At 38.4% G+C, this 19,584-nt stretch overlaps 3 protein-coding genes and 1 pseudogene across 3 annotated transcripts; 3 read left to right on the top strand and 1 right to left on the bottom strand.

Moving 5' to 3' along the window:
• Positions 1-358: 358 nt before the first annotated feature.
• Positions 359-8,853, top strand: LOC121746113 (annotated as a pseudogene).
• Positions 8,854-11,035: 2,182 nt separating this feature from the next.
• On the top strand, positions 11,036-14,179 carry LOC121743218 (cytochrome P450 CYP72A219-like). Its single transcript, XM_042136455.1, has 5 exons — positions 11,036-11,367; positions 11,874-12,091; positions 12,301-12,545; positions 13,157-13,526; positions 13,598-14,179. Exons 1-5 carry the CDS (start codon positions 11,094-11,096, stop codon positions 14,021-14,023), a joined length of 1,533 nt encoding a protein of 510 aa, XP_041992389.1. The 5' UTR covers positions 11,036-11,093; the 3' UTR covers positions 14,024-14,179.
• A 345-nt stretch (positions 14,180-14,524) lies between these two features.
• Positions 14,525-17,053, top strand: LOC121743704 (probable endopeptidase p60). The gene is made up of 3 exons (XM_042137039.1): positions 14,525-14,872; positions 16,464-16,592; positions 16,704-17,053. The coding sequence occupies exons 1-3, from the start codon at positions 14,615-14,617 to the stop codon at positions 16,782-16,784; spliced, it is 468 nt and encodes a 155-aa protein (XP_041992973.1). The 5' UTR covers positions 14,525-14,614; the 3' UTR covers positions 16,785-17,053.
• A 225-nt stretch (positions 17,054-17,278) lies between these two features.
• LOC121742971 (60S ribosomal protein L11-like) lies at positions 17,279-19,345 on the bottom strand. Its single transcript, XM_042136124.1, has 5 exons — positions 19,276-19,345; positions 19,077-19,184; positions 18,924-18,966; positions 17,816-18,011; positions 17,279-17,670 (listed from the first exon to the last, which is right to left on the bottom strand). Exons 1-5 carry the CDS (start codon positions 19,276-19,278, stop codon positions 17,472-17,474), a joined length of 549 nt encoding a protein of 182 aa, XP_041992058.1. The 5' UTR covers positions 19,279-19,345; the 3' UTR covers positions 17,279-17,471.
• Positions 19,346-19,584: the final 239 nt, after the last annotated feature.

Consider the following 19,584-nt stretch of genomic DNA (forward strand, 5'->3'; position numbering starts at 1 on the left):
AAAAAACATAAACAGCTTTTTCTTGTACAATATTATAATATACTACCAAAGATCTTATAATCTCTTTGACAAAGAAATTGGTCGATATATTGTTAGAAAACTTGTAGCGTCAACCAAATCAACCAGTTTGACGAGCTTGATTGGTAAGATGTTTCCCTTCCATCTAATAGGTCGGGTGTTCGAGTCACTTAATCGGATTAACTGCTTCTATTCGAAAATGGCAGATTGAAAATAAAAGAATCCACACGAATTACACAACACCCCCAAGCAATCATTCCAAGTAATAGTTAAAATATTTTAAAATATGGATCATCATCTATAAATTCTCTATGCAAACACTAATTAAAATCAATAAAGTATGGATGTTTTCATCTTGTTAGCATCAATTCCCTGCGTTGTTGTAGCTCTAATATATCTATGGCAACTATTAAATTGGGTACGGTTTACTCCCAAAAAACTCGAAAAACTCCTACGGCAGCAGGGCTATTGAAAGATATGAGTATTATTCATTCAACTTGTTCAGAGAATTACAATAGGTACGCCTCCTTTAAATAGGCTAAGAGTTACATAAAATTGGCAAGATTTGCCATAATACTCATTCCCTAATTAATTTTTTTTCCTTGCTTACCTATTTTCCTTACTTACATATTTTCCTTTCTAACACCCCCCTCAAGTTAAGTAATGGGATTACCGATACTTAACTTGCCCAATACCTCATGGAAGCTTCTTGCATCGACAACTTTAGTGAGTATATCCGCCAACTGATCTTCAGATCTCACAAAAGGAAGTTCTACCGTCTTGGCCTCTATATTGTCCTTGATGAAATGTCGATCCACCTCGACATGTTTTGTCCGATCATGCTGAACTGGATTTTCAGATATACTGATTGCCGCCTTATTATCACAGAACAACTTACATGACTTCTGTGAGTTTAAGTTCAACTCAGTCATCAATTTCCTCAGCCACAGAATCTCAGTCAACCCACTCTTAATCCCTCGAAATTCAGCTTCTGCACTTGACAAGGCTACCACTTTCTGTTTTTTGCTTCTCCACGTGACAAGATTTCCTCCCACAAAGGTAAAATATCCAGCAGTTGATTTTCTGTCATTTGGGTTCCCTGCCCAATCAGCATCCGTGAATCCATGAATCTCTAAATGTCCATGATTCTCGAATAGAATCCCATGGTTCGCTGTCCCTTTCAGATATCGAACAATCCTCAGTGTTGCTTCCCAGTGAGCTACTTGAGGTGCATGTATAAACTGACTAACTACTCCAACTGCATAAGCTATGTCGGGTCTAGTGTGGGATAGGTATATCAATTTCCCAACTAAACGTTGATATCCCGTGCGGTGAGTGGCTTCAGCTCCTTCAACTATCCGCAGACCATGATTCTGAACCATAGGAGTATCTGCTGGCTTACAGTCCAGTAGTCCTGTCTCGGTTAACAAGTCAAGTAAATATTTCCTCTGACTGATGAAGATCCCCTTCCTTGACCTTAGCACTTCTATACCCAGAAAGTACTTTAGTAATCCCAAGTCCTTCATTTCAAACTCTGCAAACAAATTCTTCCTTAGCTTGCTTATTTCCTCTTCATCATCTCCCGTGAGAATCATGTCATCTACATAGATGATGAGGCATGTAATCTTTCCTTCTCTTTTCTTCAAGAATAATGTATGATCAGAGTTGCTTTGTTCATACCCATACTTCTTCATTGCCTCAGAGAATCTCCCAAACCAAGCTCTAGGTGACTGCTTTAGCCCATATAGTGTTCGTTTTAGTTTGCAAATCTTTCCTACTTCGAAATCTCCAACAAATCCAGGTGGTGGCTCCATGTAAATGGGCTTCTACAGTTCCCCATGTAAGAATGCGTTTGTCACGTCGAACTGATATAGTGGCCATTCCCTGACTGCCGCTATTGAGAAGAGCACTCGAATAGTACTCATTTTTGCTACCGGTGAGAATGTTTCAGCATAATCAACTCCATAAGTCTGAGTGTATCCTTTGGCCACAAGTCTCGCCTTATACCTTTCAATCGACCCATCTGGCCTCCGTTTGATAGTGAAGACCCATCTGCATCCCACAGTTCGAACTCCATCAAGTTTAAGACATACTTCCCATGTATTGTTCTTTATCAGAGCCCGCATTTCTACTAGCATTGCTTCTCGCTAGTGAGCAATTTTCATAGCCTCCTCGGCCGTATATGGGATTTCTTCTTCTTCGTAAAGTGCTGCTTCAAACGCCCTAGCCATCTCTGTTAGATTTGCTTTAGCCAGATTCGCCATAGAATATCGGCTTCTACTAATCCTCTCAGGACTGTATCTCTTAGCTGGGACCCCACGAGTAGTTCTGTTGGGGAGTATATAGCGGCCGGTATCACCATCAATTGTTGCATTCTCATTCTCGTCTACACCAAAAGTGTCAGGAGTAATAACTGTATTATCTGAGCTAGTTTTAGGAATTACCTCGGATATCATTGGAGGAGGACTCGATTCAGGCGTAGGCGGTTGAGGAGGCTCTACAGCAGATGTGACTGACTCGGCAGTGACACTAGCTTGTTCTGTTGGTTCCACGTTCGAGATACTTGGATGTGGCATCAGAAAACTGAGGGGTCTAATTTTATCACACCCCCCCTGAACAGCACTCCCCCTGACCCCGAGGTTGGGTGTGATAGAAGTATTCACTTTCTAGAAAATTACAATTCATGGTTGTTATAACCTTCCTAGACCCCGGGTGATAGCATCGATAGCCCTTCTGATTTACCCCATACCCCAAAAAAACACATTTTATTGCACATGCAGAAAATTTTCCTCTTTCGTGTTTCGGTACATGCACATAAACGAAACAACCAAAGATTTTGAGCGGAAGTATGAGAGGTGGGGGAATATCAGTAAGGGATGCGAGAGTCTGCAAAGGAGTTTTCATACCCAAAATTTTGGTAGGCAAACGATTAATCAGGTAGACAGCAGTGGCAACAGCTTCGGGCCATAAAAATTTAGGAACATTTGAGTCAAAAAACAGGGCTCTCGTGACCTCTAGGATTATCCTATTCTTTCGTTCAGCTACACCATTTTGTTCAGGAGTGTAAGAACAAGTAGTTTGATGAACTAACCCCTTTTCTCTAAAAAAATCAGTCATGTCTTTGTTAACAAATTCCCTACCATTATCGGATCTAAGAATTTTGATCGTGGTATGGAATTGTGTCTGGATCATTGTAAAGAAACGGGTAAATTTTTCAAAAACGTCAGATTTATGAAAATATTTAAAACCATGATCTAGAGAAAAAATGAGAAAATATTTAAAACCAATATACCCAAGTCAATCTAGTGCAGTCATCCACAAAAATGAGAAAATATTTAAAACCATGATCACCAACAATAGGAGCTGGACCCCAAACATCGGCATGCACTAGAGAAAAAATAGTCTTAACACGAGTATCACTTGATCTAAAGGATTGTCTGTGGTTTTTTGCCAAAACACAAGATTCGCAAGTAATATCCTTAAAATGGGAAAACTTTGGAAAAAGCAATTTTAAATACCCCGATGATGGATGCCCCAATCTGCGGTGCCACAACCAAGCTTCCCGATTTGCAGATCCGTGAGCAAGCATCGCGGTGCCACCTTGTTGAGTAATCTCATCCACATAATAAAGACCTTGACGCTCAGTGCCACGCCCAATTATCCTCCTCGTCCTGATATCCTGTAATACACAGAAATTTGGATGCATTAGTAACGTACAGTTTAATTCTTTCGTCACGTGGCTGATAGACATAAGTTTATGAGATAATTTGGGCACATAGAGGCAATTTGTAAGCTTCAGGGTTGGGGATATTTCAATGGTTCCACTCCCACCCATAGCGGTCAACTCTCCACCGGCAGTTTGAATTTGGCTTTTAGTTACCCCATTAAATTCACAAAAATCTTTCAGATCGTAGGTCTTAGTATCAGTTGCCCCACAATAAAAAATCCACTCACTCTCCTTAGGGTCAATTTTACTTTGGGCAATGCATGTAATAGGTATATTTTCCAAGGGTGCAAAACGATTTGGGCTTAAGACGGAACTTTCAGACAGTTTTGGGGTCAAACGTGGAATATAGTTTTTCTAGGGTCCTAACTGTAATTTTCCCGGGTCATATTGCATATATTCTGAACTATAAGGACCAGAAATTAAATTACTCATGCTTTGGGGTTTATTCTGAAAATCAAATTGGGGATCGGGGTTTCTCAACCCTAATCTGTTACCTCCATATGACCCGCCTCCTTTCTTCTCCGCGAAGGCTGCCTCGCTGGGCCTGCCGCCTCCACCCGGTTGAGGACCGGTATCTCCTGCTCTCCCACGGGTGTTAGTCATCTCCCTATTCCCTGCTCCTTGCAGAAATAATCTGCCTCCATCTTCGACTCCGATGGCTAATCGAGCTTTAGCCTTTTGATTTTCATCCCACCATTCCGGAAATCCAACGAGGAGGAAACATGTATCTCGAGTATGTCTTTGTTTTCCGCAATGAGAGCACCAAAATTTTGATTTGTCGGGTTTGAAACCGCCTTGGCGATTGGGCTGTTGCGCGGCGGTTCGTGGTGGTGGCTGTTTTGGTCGGGAAAGGTATTAGGCTATGATGATTTTGTTATGAGCCTTTGCTCTGGTACCATGTTGAAAGATATGAGTATTATTCATTCAACTTGTTCAGAGAATTACAATAGGTACGCCTCCTTAAATAGGCCAAGAGTTACATAAAATTGGCAAGATTTGCCATAATACTCATTCCCTAATTAATTTTTTTTCCTTGGTTACCTATTTTCCTTACTTACATATTTTCCTTTCTAACAATGGCTTCAAGGGAAATTCTTACAAGTTTTTCTTTGGAGATTTCAAAGAGATAGGCAGCATTATAAAGGAAGCTGAGTCCAAACCTATGAGTTTTTCCAATTATATTGCTCCTAGAGCTAATCCCATCTATCACAATGCTATCCAAAACTATGGTATGTGTTAACTTTGGTATTATTATGTTATGCCTTCGAGCTCATCGGGTTATGTATTTAAACAGTGAGTTTTTCAGTTTCGTCGGCTATAACTGCATCAATTTTGGTGTTGTTTTTTCCTCTTTTATTGCTTTTATTGTGTGTGTGTCATTTATAACAGTGTGCACCTACTTCTCATGCAACTTAAAATTATAATTGTTTATTGAGTACTTAACTACAAGTAAAAAATGATACTACTACTACTGTTGTTTAGATGGTTAGGGTATCCACAGTGGCAATAGCCCAGCAATAGCCCAGCCATAGCCCAGCCACAAACTCCTCCTGCCACATCATCAATACTAAAAATCCTCCTGCCACATCAGAAATAGCCCAGCCATATCATAAATAGCCCAGCCACATCAATAGCCACATCACTAAATAACACAATATACGGAATTTAATTTACAAGACATATACGGGAAACATTAATAATACTATTTTACTTTAAAAAAAATACAAAAAATTAAAAAAGTACTAAAATTTTAAAAAAGTACATTAATAATAAAAATTACATTAAAAAAAGTACATTACTTAAAAAAAATAACTCGGTGGCTCCCTCGATTCCGTCGTCGCCGTCGCCACCGCCTCCGCCGCCGCCACCGTCACCGTCACCGCCGTATCCGTCGCCACCGCCTCCGCCGCCTCCGTCGCCACTGTCACCGCCGCCTCCGCTGCCACCGCCGCTGCCGCCTCCACGCAAATCGTCATTCATGCTCTCGAGCAATGTGAAGAGAAATCTCTTCTCCTGGGGGTCCGTCGCCGCTCGCCATTCGGCTAACGTCTTCACCATCATCTGGCGCGTTTGTTGACGCGCGAAGTACTTGAGATCCTCTGTAGACTGGCGGTCAAAGGGGGGATGCCGACTGGACCTCCTGGGAACCCCCGGCGGCCCCCCTCGCCGCCCGTTGCGCCCGCTTTTTGCCCAATGGGGCGAGGTCGGCGGCCGAACGAACGAGGGGTGGGGAGCACCTGGTCCGTCTCGGGGAGGTCGTGGGAACCACCGCTGCTGCCGCTGAAATCCCCGGTATAGTTCAATCGTTGCCGTTTCGGCCAGCCAGCATCGACACCTACTCGGAATTTCTCAGAGTCGTTCAGCACAAGATAGCAGTTCCAGTAGGTGAAGTCCTTATACAACCCGGGCTGGGGGAAGGCTTTCTCCGCTATCCTCCTGCAGTCGTCCTCCGTTTGGCCACTACTCTGCATGCGGAGGGCGTTGGCGTACAAACCGGAAATTTGGGAGACGGCAGCCCTGATTCGGTTCCACGCCTTCCGGCAATCCTCCCCGTTGTGTGGCCTCCCCTCCGGGCAAAATCGCTGGTAGGCTGCTGCTACCTTGCCCCACATGTTGACTCCTCTGGTTATTAGAAACAAGAGGATCGTCGCAAACACTCACCCACGCCCTTGACAGGGCAACGTTCTCCTCGTCCGTCCACCTTCTCCGTGCCGTGGGGTCATCCCCACCCGGCTGCGACGACTCCCCGACCTTCTTTCCCTTGCCCTTCTTCTTTGGGGCGCCACTACCCTGCACTGCTCCCCCCGTTTGAACGGGAGTTTCCGGAACTCCGAGACTATCAAACCCCAAATCCGCCAACGAAAATTCATCAAAACCGCTCGGCGTGAACTGCGCATCCGTTGGGGTCGATGTGTGCGACGAAGCAGTGCTGAAATCAAAACTGGGGCGATAGACGTTCCCCCGCGTCACCTGCGTCGCCGGTACTCCCGCCGGCGTCCCCTGCGTCGCCGATCCACCCCCGGGCATCATCTGCATATTGGGTGCCCACCCCGGCATCATCTGCATATTGGGTCCCCAACCCGGCATCGTCGGGAACCCCCCCGGCCGACTCCCTCCGGTCGGCATCCCGGATAGCATCTGCTGCCACGGGTACATGTTGTAGTACCCGGGCATCTGATTCCATCCGCCTCCAATATTAATTGGGGGAGTTTGAGAACCACTCGTCCCTGAACTAGGCTCGTTGTTTAGATCCATTTCTCGGTGTTGATCTTGTATAGAAATTTAGATAGAGAGAGTACTCGTTAATACAAGTGGTGCGAATGAAAATGAAGTGCAAATCGCGTATATATAGTGTCGGGAAAATTTAAAAAAAAAATAAAAAAAAACCGCTGGGCGATGCGCTGGGCGATTCCGACGCTGCAATGGCGCCGAGTGGATCGCCCAGCGCCCGACGACCGCCTAGCGCTAGGCGATTTTTAATTCCGAAAAACCGCTCGGCGGTTTTCGGAGGCTGCAATGGTTCGCCTAGCGACCGCCTAGCGCCGGCGCTCGGCTAGGCGGTGCGCTAGGCGCCATTGTGGATAGCCTTACAATTGTCAGGTGAGAATAGCTTTGTTTGGTTTGGGCCAAAGCCTGCACTAAGCATCACAAATCCTGAAATGATACGAGAGATTATGTCGAAAATGGATGTTTTCCCGAAGCCTTCGGATGATCCACTTAAGCTGCTTTCAAAAGGAATAGCATCATTCGAGGCAGAGAAATGGGCCAAGCATAGGAAACTGATCAGCCCCGCCTTCCACATCGACAGATTGAAGGTAAAACAGACAAGAATATGATCTAGATTCGTATCTAATATCAGTGTGTTGAGCAATTAAACACAACGGATATTTAGAGAAATAGGCCTTAATTTAATAAAGTTCAATACACTTATATCTAGTACATATATTTTTAGAGAAATATATTAATTTTGTGTAATAGAAACTAATGAGGAAGTATTGTTTTTTTTCCCTTTCGATGTAAACAAACAGCATATGGTTCCATCATTCTACTTGAGCTGTGGTGATATGTTGAGGAAATGGGATGAGATGGTAGGAAATGAAGGAAGTTGTGAAGTGGATGTGTGGCCTTCTCTTCAGACAATGACGAGTGATGTGATTTCAAGAACTGCATTTGGGAGTAGCCATGAAGAAGGAAGGAAGATATTTGAACTGCAAAGAGAGCAGATGACTCTCATTGTTGAGGCGGCTGGCTCTTTGTTTATTCCCGGGTGGAGGTATGTTCATCTGTTAAGGACAGGAGAGTGAAAGAAATTGTGAAGGAAATCGAATCAATGATGCTTGAAATCATCGATAAAAAAAGAGAAGCGATGGAAGCAGTGGATGAAAAAGCATAGAAATGAGCCCGGAATGAGCATTAGGGAAGTGATCGAGGAGTGCAAAATCTTCTACTTTGCGGGCCAAGAGACCAATTCGTCCCTGCTGGTCTGGACAATGATCCTTTTGAGCAAGCACCAAGACTGGCAAATTCGTGCCAGGGACGAGGTCGTGCAAGTTTTCGGGAGAGGGAAACCCGGTTATCAAGATTTAAACCACCTCAAAACTGTGAGTAGTCCGCATACAAATATGGCATGATATAGAAATATGTTTTTACATATATTTATGATTTATTTTATATAATACCCGTATTTTCTCTTGTGACATTAAAAATGTACTCCCTCTGTTTTAAGTGAAATTAATCTTTAGCGAGTTAATTGAAAAGATAATAAAGTAAGTAAGAAAACAAAGAAAGAATAAAATAGTGTCAACTAATTTTTGCATGTGTAGATGAGCATGATCCTGCACGAGGCTCTGAGGCTATATCCATCGGGGGGTAACATTTACGCGGTCGACCCACACGGAAGCCAGCTTAGGAAAGCTGAGGCTACCGGCAGGAGTGCAGCTAGCACTGCAGGTGCCGAGGGTGTGTTTAGGGCAGAACTTCGCGATGTTGGAAGCGCAGCGTTATTCGTTCCAACTGTCACCGGCGTATACACATGCTCCTTATTCGCTGTTCACTCTACAACCTCAACATGGCGCACATTTGATTCTTACCAAACTATCACACTATGAAACACATGGTTTTATATTTTCTATGTCTGATTTGTGTAATAATGTGTCCAGTTAATAATGTCTCAAAATTACATTATGATAGTCTCATTTATAATCTCTCAAACTCAAGAAAAAAAGTCTAATTATCTTATAGTATATGGTTGGACTCCTTTAGTTTTTAGTCACAAAAACTGAGTTCCTTAATCTATGTGTACGAAGCGAAGCCTCTGAGATGTTAGAGAGAATAATATAGAGTATATATTTTTGTTTCTACTACTTAATAGGTGATGTGGAATTTTATGAGATGTTGCTTAGCATATCAAGTAAAAGAGAATATAATTTAATGTATTAAAATACTATATAGAGAGAAAGCGTAATTAAAATAATGATAAATATAGTGAAAATATAGATAGATGTATTATTGGAGGTGTGATCAATTGCTCACACGACCTTTAACTGCTAACTACAACTAATTTAGAACCATAAGATTTGTAGATATCTAGTGGTCTACAAATTGCCCATATGTAATTTTATGTTATTATTATTTAAATTTAAAAAAATAAGAAAACTATCAAAATTAAGGTTTTAAATCAAAATATCTATATAGTGTATTAAACATATCAATACAATTCATTGAATATGTCAAACACAATTTAGTATTGACTTTTCATCTCTAAAGATTTTTCATTGGTTAAAGTTTAAGAGTGTGCTTGGACATGAATGTTCGAGAGAAAGATCAGAATTGTAATTTGGTGAATTTTTAGTATTACACAGTTTTGCATTGCTTTTTATTATTGTATTTATGTTAATGCACTTGCCAATGATACATGCAAATAAAATATTTTTGATCATTTATGTAAAAACTAAAAAAGTATTTACAATCAATAACTTAGAGGAGAATGATTTTATTGCTACAGATATAGATTATTGACGTAATAAAACAATACCTTTTGGTTTTATACCTTCAACCAATCATGTCAAAAATATAATACTCTTTCCGTCTCAAAAAATTTTCAACGAAATTGAATTTCGTTCGTACCACAAAATTTGTCATATTTTACTTTTACCATTTTGATAAATTTTGGAAGAGGAATATAAATAATTAGTACCTTTTGTTACTAAACTACCAACTAAATTGGGCCTACGATCTTTTATGTACTCCAACGTAGTAGAGTTAAATGGAACGAAATATATAAAATATAAAATGATCGTTGAAAATCAAATATTGTTCGTCAACTTAAATTAAATTTTAGTCAGTTTCAATGCTAATATTTTTTTATTTAAATTACTATTGAACTATTTGAAAAATAAAAATTCTCTATAGACTCTTGACTAGTTTAATAATAGATGGTATGTGGTGTTCGGTTTCCTGCATAAAATAGTACTCCCTCTGTCCCATTAAAGATGACCCATTTCGTTTTGCACACTTATTTCGTAAAAATCATAATAAATAGTTAAAGATGAGGAAAAGTAAAATAGCTGAGAGAATGATGTAGAAGAGAGTCTCTTCCATATTATTCTCTCTCTTAATTTACTTTCCCTCCACTTTAACTATTTATTATAATTTTTACAAAACTCATGTGAAAAACGAAAGGGGTCATCTTAACTGGGACGGAGGGAGTATTAAAATACAATATAGGATAAAGTTGCAAGATTATTTAGTTATAGAAGGTTAGCTATGACTAATTATCTCATGATTATCTATTTATGATTGAATTATGGTATTGAATCTCATGAACCAAACACACTACATATATAATCTCAGGATACAATCTTGCAAGTGAAACCCCAGAAAAAAAATACAAAGTCAATGTAATTGCCATTTATTAATTGTTAACATTTGGAAGTTAACAGGAGCAATAAACCTGAGTGAGAAAACAATTTGGAACCATCCCTACAATCCCATAATTAAATTTTAAACTGAATGAGATGTTTCAAAAACAATTTGAAAACATCTAATGGATGTCACATATTCAAACATAAAATAAGACCTCATATATTGAACGTCGCCTATTCATAATTTATATAGTACTATACTCATGATTCTAGAATATACATCCACGTGTAAGTTAAATAGATGGTCTGGAATCTTTAGTGAGAGTCGGCTTGCTTCATGCTAAGTCAACCAAATAAACATTAACAATTTGGAAAAATCAAGAATCCAAACTAAACAATTCCTATATATCCTCTCATCTATCGATCATCATCTACAACTTCTCTTCCCTCTTAAGTCTTCTCTATCTTCCACCGCAAAAAATATAATGGGTGTTTTTACTTTTACAGTGGCAATTTCTTGTTGTGTTGTAGCTCTAATATATGTATGGAAAATATTAAATTGGGTGTGGTTTACTCCCAAAAAGCTTGAAAAAATCCTCCGGCAGCAGGGCTTCAAGGGAAATTCTTACAAGCTTTTTTATGGAGATTTCAAAGAGATACGCCGCTTCGCGACAGAAGCCGTGTCCAAACCTATGGATTTTTCCAATGATATTATGCCTAGAGCTCTTCCTATCTACCACCAAACCAGCAAAAAACATGGTAAGTTTGAGAAATCGTGAATTTTGGTCAATTATGATAACAACTTTAAAAGTCAGTTGAAAAATTTGTTTGGGAATTTTTGATGAGATGTGACGGGTGAGAAATCATTTTATATCATTATTATAAGCGTGGTGATAAGTTAAACGATATTGTCTATTCAGAAAAAGTAGTTGAAAAACATCAACACATGTAGGCTTTTGGAATTTCATCTTGAAATAATAGCGAGCAAATCTAATCTTTATTGTTTTTCCCGCTGATTTTTACATTTATGGACGAAACTGAATTTGATCAAAATTCATGATTTTGATAATAATATACCCAATATTTTCTATTGTTTTAGTTCACAACCAATAGTCCTATATGAATAAAACAGGATAATTTTGAGAATCAACAAAAGAAATTTTGCAATTTATTTCTTTGTTAAAAACGTTAACCATAATTCTTGATTTGAACGGCTGTGTATTTGTTACTATAGATTTATATGATTTGTTACTTGTGATGAACAGGTGAGAATAGCTTTGCTTGGTTTGGACCAAAGCCTGCAGTAAACATCACAGACCCTGAAATGATTCGAGAGATTTTGTCGAAGAATTATGTTTTTCACAAGCCTAATGGCAATCCAATTGCTAAGATGCTGGCAAAAGGAGTAGCTTCATTCGAGGAAGATAAATGGGCCAAGCACAGAAAACTGATCAATCCCGCCTTCCACGTCGACAAATTAAAGGTACTATTCAATGAACGAGATCATATGTAGTCCTCGTAAACTTTTCATACTACAATGATTGAGACTATAACTAGTCTTGCGTGTTGAGATATTTACATCTGAGTTGTCCTCCTATCATTTGCCCTCACATATCAGGTACGCTTTAATGAATCAGACTGTACCTAGTTTCAGTAGAATGTGACGGTTTTTGTCCTTTTTTATACAAACAGCATATGGTTCCATCATTCTACTTGAGCTGTGGAGATATGTTGAGGAAATGGGATGAGATTGTGGGAAATGAAGGAGGTCGTGAAGTGGATGTGTGGCCATATCTTCAGACAATGACGAGTGATGTGATTTCAAGAACTGCGTTTGGGAGTAGCTACGAGGAGGGAAGAAAGATATTCGAACTACAAAAAAAGCAAGCCAAGTTCATCATGGAGGCAACTCGGACTTTGTACATCCCTGGCTGGAGGTAAATTGTGTACATTTGAACGCGTATGTATTTACTTTTTCATGGTAAGAATGTGAGAACAGTGCAGGGAATACATAAAGTAACACGAATTTTTTCAATGGCAAAAGCTAAATCGGAAGTGGATGTGTGGTCCAGATGATCTGCATTATTACACTATAATGGTGCATTATTAGTCGGGGTGCATTATTCAATTGAATATCTGCATTATTACACTATAATGGTGTATTATTAGTCGGTGTGCATTATTCAACTGAATATCTGCATTATTAAATGACACGTGGCACCAATCTAACCGTCGGATGACAAAATCGTGGGGCTGAGATTAAAAAGAACAAAGAACAAAAAATACAAAAAGGAAATGAATACATCCCTAATAGGATAGTGGAGCGTTATTCTCCCATTCATCCCTTAGATCCTTTATTCTTCTTAATATGGGCCGTTAAATCTCATTCATCAACGGTCCAGATGATCTGCATTATTACACTATAATGGTGCATTATTAGTCGGTGTGCATATATATATATATATATATGTTGTTTGTTCTGTTGCACTTGAACTTTTTGTTGTTGTGTTGTAAATAGTCCATTGTTTGTTCTGTTATACTTGTGCAGGTTCGTGCCAACGAAATTCAATAGGAAAATGAAAGAAATAGTGAGGGAAACCGAATCGTTGGTGCTCGGAATCATCAACAAAAGAATGAAAGCAACGGAATCCACGGATGACTTGTTAGGACTACTACTGGAATCCAACTCCAAGGAGATGAAAGAGAACGGAAGCGAGTCCGGAATGAGCATCGAGGAGGTGATAGAGGAGTGCAAACTCTTCTACTTCGCCGGTCAAGAGACCACTTCGTGTTTGCTGGTTTGGACAATGATCCTTTTAAGCAAGCATGAAGACTGGCAAAACCGTGCTAGGGACGAGGTTTTGCAAGTCTTCGGGAAAGGGAAACCCAATTATCAAGAACTAAACCACCTCAAAATTGTGAGTAGTAAACAATAAGGCAAATCTGTCGCTGTTATTCTGATTTTGCACACTAACATTCGCACGTGCAGGTAAACATGATCCTGCACGAGGCTATGAGGTTGTACCCACCGGGGGTGATGCTCGGTCGGTGTACTCATAAGGAAGCTAGATTTGGAAAGATAAGTATACCGGCAGGGGTGCAGCTTGTGATTCCGTTGCTGGCCATGCACCACAATACTCGACTATGGGGAGAAGACGCGGCCATCTTCAAGCCGGAGAGGTTTAGTGAAGGCGTGTCGAAGGCGACGCAAGGGCGGGTTATGTATTTTCCTTTCGGGTGGGGGCCGAGGATTTGTTTGGGGCAGAATTTCGCTATGCTGGAAGCTAAGATGGCGATGGTTATGATTCTGCAGCGTTATTCGTTCAAGTTGTCGCCGTCGTATACGCATGCTCCTCGTACCGTGATCATTCTCCAGCCTCAACATGGAGCACACTTGATTCTTACAAAACTTTAAGCACTTGAATTTAAAAAGATTATATATGTTCCATGTATGTTTGCCAAATAATGTTGCTAGTATGTTAGGAGCTAGTAGGAGTATATGATAAGGAGTAAGTTCCATTCCAAAATTAATTCAAGATGAAAGAATTGGTTCACTATATATTATATATGTAAAGTGTAAGTTGGATATCTTTTTACTTCATATTTCTTACGGGGATATAGTTCAATTTTGCTAAAGGCAGTGCACTGATGATCATTGCACCGTCTTCGACAACGACCTTCTTCACAGCGTCTGACCCTTCGAAATCCGTTTGTGATCCAAATAATTGAGATTGGATGATAATAATAATAATAATAATAATAATAATAATAATAATAATAATAATAATAATAATAATAATAATAACAATAATAATAAATGAATTTACTGTGTTCATCTATGGGAATAGTCGCGAACGCGACTTTATTTGAAAAATGGAAACAACCGAACAACACTTTTGAGTCCAACTTCGTCTTTTCCAATTGCTGTTTGAAACCTGAAAAATACTCTAAACCAAAAACTCAAAACCCCTCAAAAAGGATCCATTTTCAAACGCCAAAAACTCCGATGCCGAATCCCCCACCCGCCGCCGGGAACGGAGGAGATGACGGAAGAAAAAGTGATCTGGAGAAGACGATGGCGAAAACCGCCGGGTTTGTCGTCTTCTCGGGAATCGCGATCAGCATTCTTAAAGCCCTCAACCCCTTCAACAGCAGCACTCCGAGTAGAATGGAGACGCTTAGTGATTCAACTCACACAGAGAAGCCTCTCACTAAACCTCCGCCGCCGTGCTGTCGTTCCTCTCAGCAGCCACCGATTCTTCAGGTAATCAATTTGTATTTTCTTCTTTCTTTGTACAATATATTTAATTCAATTTTATTCATCATTTTCGGCTTTAAGAGGATTCATAAAATGCGAATTATAATGCTTTTGCGCTGGGGGCTGAATCAATAGTAGCAACACCGAATTTACTATCGTTAAAAACGGTTTATTACTAGTACGAATTAAGAGTTGATTTCGAGAGGAAGAAAGGTTGAGTTTGACCAATGAACACAACAAGATCCCCTCTTCTACTTGAAATTACTAAAATAGCCCTCTCTTGTTTTTGAAATTCTTGGGAGCCTCACTTATTGCGGAAGGGATCACCTCATACTTTGCATAATACATTTTATAATACACCATTAAATAGTTGACAAGTGGAACCTATTTTATGGTTAAAAAAGTTATCTCTGGAAATTATTCCCTTCATTTTCTTACTACCATATTTAATCAAAATAATTTTGTTAACTCTTGTTAAACAAATATCATAAGTCAAATTTTACTTTTTTAAAAAAAATTATATGAGAAAATGTAACTTTTACGTATTCTGAAAAATATAAAAATATCAAAAATTTCCCTTTTTATTTCTTTTTTTTATTTTACTTTGATGATTTACCTTTTAATATCACTAAAAGAATGTCGCTCTTATATAAAATTGTGAATAAACTAAAGCTTGATCAAATTTTATGTTTTATATAGCTATTATCACAATATAAAATTGATTATATATATTCTATAAAAATAACTGCAAAAATGTATTAAGTTAAAAAAGGTTGACATAATTAGTTGACTATATTTTTTAAAAAATTCGGTTTCATTATAATAGAATCAACTAATTATATATATAAAAAAATTAATTAATTAAAATTTTGCAATTATTTTTATGGAGTACTATATTTTTTATATTATTTTGTATTTCGATAATAGCTATATAAAACATGATATTTGATCAAATTCTAGTTAATTGCATTTTTATATAAGATCGACATCTTTTACATATATTAAAAATTATATAATCTCAATAAAATTAGAAAAGAAATTAAAAAGAAATTTTAAATTTGATAGAATACATAAAAAAATTAATCTTTTTATATAAATATTTTGAAGTAAATAAAATTTGACTTATTAAATATTTTTAACAATTTACGTAGCTTCTTTTATTAAATATAATAAGCAAAAGTGCATGAAGTAACAAAAGTAGGGAATAATTTCCAGAAATAACTTTTTTAACCATAAAATCGGTTCCACTTGTCAACTATTTAATGGTGTATTATAAAATGTATTATGCAAAGTATGAGGTGGCACTGATTGAGCTAGAGGTGGTTTAAAAAAATTGTGAATTTTCATCTGTATTTTGCTTGATTGGACTAAAACAGATAGTTGGGAGCCCAAATTCCTCTACAAAAAGTATACTGCTAGTTTGGAAGCTAAAACATGCATGCAGTTGTTGATTGGGCAGATGTTTATCTGTTGCTCATTCTCATCCATACATGTTGACGCTTAGTGTGAGGTGCTAGACTAGAGTTGGGCGTGAAAAGTGTACAGGATGTACGTGTGTTTGTGTCTTCGTTAGAGACTTGATTGTGATTTTATGCAGGCCCCTGTTACTGCATCAGCGAAATTAAATGTGACGGAGGCAGTGGAACAAAATGTGGTCGAATCTACAGGGAAAGCTGTGGAGATTGTGAAGGGAGATACACTTTGGGGCTTGTCAAGAAAATATGGGGTATGCTTATCTATAGAATCACTTGGCTTTGTTTTGGTTGAGTTTTACTCCTTTGCTGGATGGGAAAGTTATGTTTTCTGGAAGTTGATGTCAAATGGGTGATTTGTGTAGGTACGTATCCAGGAAATTAAGGAGGCTAATGGGCTTACAAGTGATACCATATATGCTGGGAAGAAGCTTGTTATTCCTTAGAATGATTGCTCTTTTGCAATGGTGACTTTGTTGATCTTGGTTTTTCTTTCTTCAAGTAGGTTATGTTTAGAATGTTTTGGCAATGGTGACATAGTTCATCTTGGTTTGTGGTTCCTTTCATTTTTCAACAACTAGGTTACAATTAGAATGTTGCACTATATACGAGGTAGATGCGTTCTATATCTTGTATGAAATGACAATGTTGGGGCTTAATGTATGAGAAGTGGATCATTGTGCGGCTCTAACTTGAAATGAGATGAATTTGATCATTATTTGAGAGCATGGCCTTCAGCCAATCTTTTTTTGAGTTGTCATTATGTTGAGGTATTTACACCCTTGGATATGCCCAAGTTCTATTGTATTCAGTTTGTTTGGGTATACCTGACTATTTCTTGCATATGTTTTACTTTTTATTTAATTAATTGTGTCACAAAAACAATTGTTTCTGAAATCTTGAATCAATGTGTAGATCATCAAAACAGTAGCAACCATGATGGGCATCCAAAAACAATGAGAAGATAATTTAGGGTAAAATCCCAAGTGCAATGTAACATGAAGATCTTTATCAGAAAACAAGATAATTTTTTAAAGTCAAAACTCAAAAGTAGTGAAATGTCGTTGGAAGAAATGATAATTTGACAAGTTCTATGCCTAATGGCTGAGGGTATGTTGAAAATGAGATCCAAATTAAGCACCAATGTTGGAGGCCTTGTTGAGGATAACACCTTCATATTTTACTTGGAACCACTTCATTGCATCCTCCTTTGTAACTCTGTGTTGGATGCCAACACGAGCCTTGCACCTACGGCGGCGACCAACCCTGTAACCAGGGCGCTCAAGGACAACGTAGAAGTCCATACCATAAATACCCGTTGAAGGGTCATACCTGTAGAGATGGAACGGTTAGAATGGTACAAGCTTTGATCAAAAGTAGCAGAGTCAAATCTAGACATTGATTGATCATTTGTAAACATTGATTAATCATTGTGAAATCAATCTATTTATCAACAAAGCGAGTTAGAGAGGTTTACTTGATTCCGAGATCAATATGCTCCTGAATACCAAAGCCAAAGCAACCAGTTTCGCTAAAGTTTCTTCTCAACAGTTCATACTCCTTGACCTTCAGACCACTTTCAAGGAGCTGCATTGCCTTATCTCCCCGTACTGTCACGTAGCATGCAATTTTTTCATTACGCCTGATGCCAAAGGAACGGACAGTGTACCTTGCTGTAAAACAAAAGGTCAACAAAGAATGAGAAATACACCTTCCATGGTACCGTATCTTCCAACAGTTTCTTTGAGAGATCAAGCTTGAATGCAAGGGATACTGGATGGACCTCAAACCAGATATGAAAAGAGAAATCGACAACATAATTCAATATGCACTGTTATTTCAAATTTAGTCAAGCAGACAATTCACCAAATGAGTTTTTGAGTAGAAGAATCAAAAATTAAACAGCCAAGAGCACATACTACTCTAATTTCAAAACAATTGATTCAGCAATAATAACAAGACAAGGTTAGTTAGCTACACTAAGTATTAGCAATAAATGGAAAAATAAATCTGAAAGTGCATATATCACATTTCCAGTACCAGTTGACACCGTTACATAAAATTAAGCTCCTTATTCATCAAAAGGATTGAGAGTTTTCAATCATTCAATTTGATTAAAAAATGGAGCCTTAGGCAATGAAGCAGAGCTTCTGCATCACAGGCACATACGATACGAAAAAGAACAAGGAGAAAAAAAATCAATCTTACAAAATGATTGACTCCACCAAAAAATACAACACGTAATTCTTTTAGAACAGTACGGTACTAATTGCTCTGCCAAATAACTACAACAACGTGATTTAATAATTCTTTGCAAAAGATTGAGATTTTTCAAACATTCAATTTGATAAAAACAAAACCTTTACACTTTCAGTCGAAAAAGTAGTAGCTTTTAAACAAGCTGCATCACACGTACATACCACATGAAAAAGAAGTCCCAAAAACGTAACAAAAAGTAAAAAAAAAACTAATTTACAGGACCAATGGCTCCGCCAATAAATATAACAGCGCAATTTAATCATTCATTTTCCATTACTAAAAATCATTAAAACACAAAAAAACGAGAACAAGTGTGAAAACATTACCCTTGGAGAAAACAGGGGATTGTCCGCTAAGCTGTTCCAAGACCTACCAAATAATCAACAAAACGGAGACAACTAATTAGAACGATAAAGTAACCATAAAACACGAGAACGCAATAATGCGGGTGCACCAAAAACACAGTGGGGCCGCCGTACCTTAGCGGCTCTGGTGAGACGATCTCCGCTCTCACCGACAGAGATGTTGAGGACTAGTTTCTGAACTTTAATTTCCCTCATTGGGTTCGACAGCTTCTTCTCCGATGCCTGTTATAACACATTTTCACAATCAATTAGACCTACGTCAATGGTTGTCTAAACATAGATACAAATCGACAGCGATTGGCGGAGCGCTAACCATGGCGGTGAGGTAGGGAGGCGGACGCTGCAGCTGCTGAGAGGGTTTTAGGGATTATGAAAATGGTGAAGAAAAAAACCCTAATTTAAATATGATGGTTGGTTGGGGGGTGTTTCGTAAATACTGCAAGTTTAAAGGACCTCTTTGCAAATAAGTATGCCTAGATACTTTATTTTTCTTTCAAATTTATTTTTAACTTGAATTTTAATTATTTTATTTTTGGATTTTGTTAAGTTTCCATTTTGCAATGTTTTTTGTTTATTGGACTTTTGTATTGCCATAATTTTATAGCTTATCATAAAATCAATG

This window comes from Salvia splendens, chromosome 8 (genome assembly GCF_004379255.2).
Source record: "Salvia splendens isolate huo1 chromosome 8, SspV2, whole genome shotgun sequence".
Classification (NCBI taxonomy): Eukaryota; Viridiplantae; Streptophyta; class Magnoliopsida; order Lamiales; family Lamiaceae; genus Salvia; species Salvia splendens.

Excerpts from the sequence above, each read along its gene's own strand:
- LOC121743218 (XM_042136455.1), top strand. The coding sequence starts at position 11,094 with ATGGGTGTTTTTACTTTTACAGTGGCAATTTCTTGTTGTGTTGTAGCT. Across the intron at positions 11,368-11,873 it reads CCAAACCAGCAAAAAACATG|GTGAGAATAGCTTTGCTTGG; the intron begins GTAAGTTTGAGA and ends TGTGATGAACAG. Across the intron at positions 13,527-13,597 it reads AACTAAACCACCTCAAAATT|GTAAACATGATCCTGCACGA; the intron begins GTGAGTAGTAAA and ends TCGCACGTGCAG.
- LOC121743704 (XM_042137039.1), top strand. The coding sequence starts at position 14,615 with ATGCCGAATCCCCCACCCGCCGCCGGGAACGGAGGAGATGACGGAAGA. Across the intron at positions 14,873-16,463 it reads AGCAGCCACCGATTCTTCAG|GCCCCTGTTACTGCATCAGC; the intron begins GTAATCAATTTG and ends GATTTTATGCAG. Across the intron at positions 16,593-16,703 it reads GCTTGTCAAGAAAATATGGG|GTACGTATCCAGGAAATTAA; the intron begins GTATGCTTATCT and ends TGATTTGTGTAG.
- LOC121742971 (XM_042136124.1), bottom strand. Across the intron at positions 18,967-19,076 it reads GTCTCACCAGAGCCGCTAAG|GTCTTGGAACAGCTTAGCGG; the intron begins GTACGGCGGCCC and ends ATTATTTGGTAG. Across the intron at positions 17,671-17,815 it reads CATATTGATCTCGGAATCAA|GTATGACCCTTCAACGGGTA; the intron begins GTAAACCTCTCT and ends CCATCTCTACAG.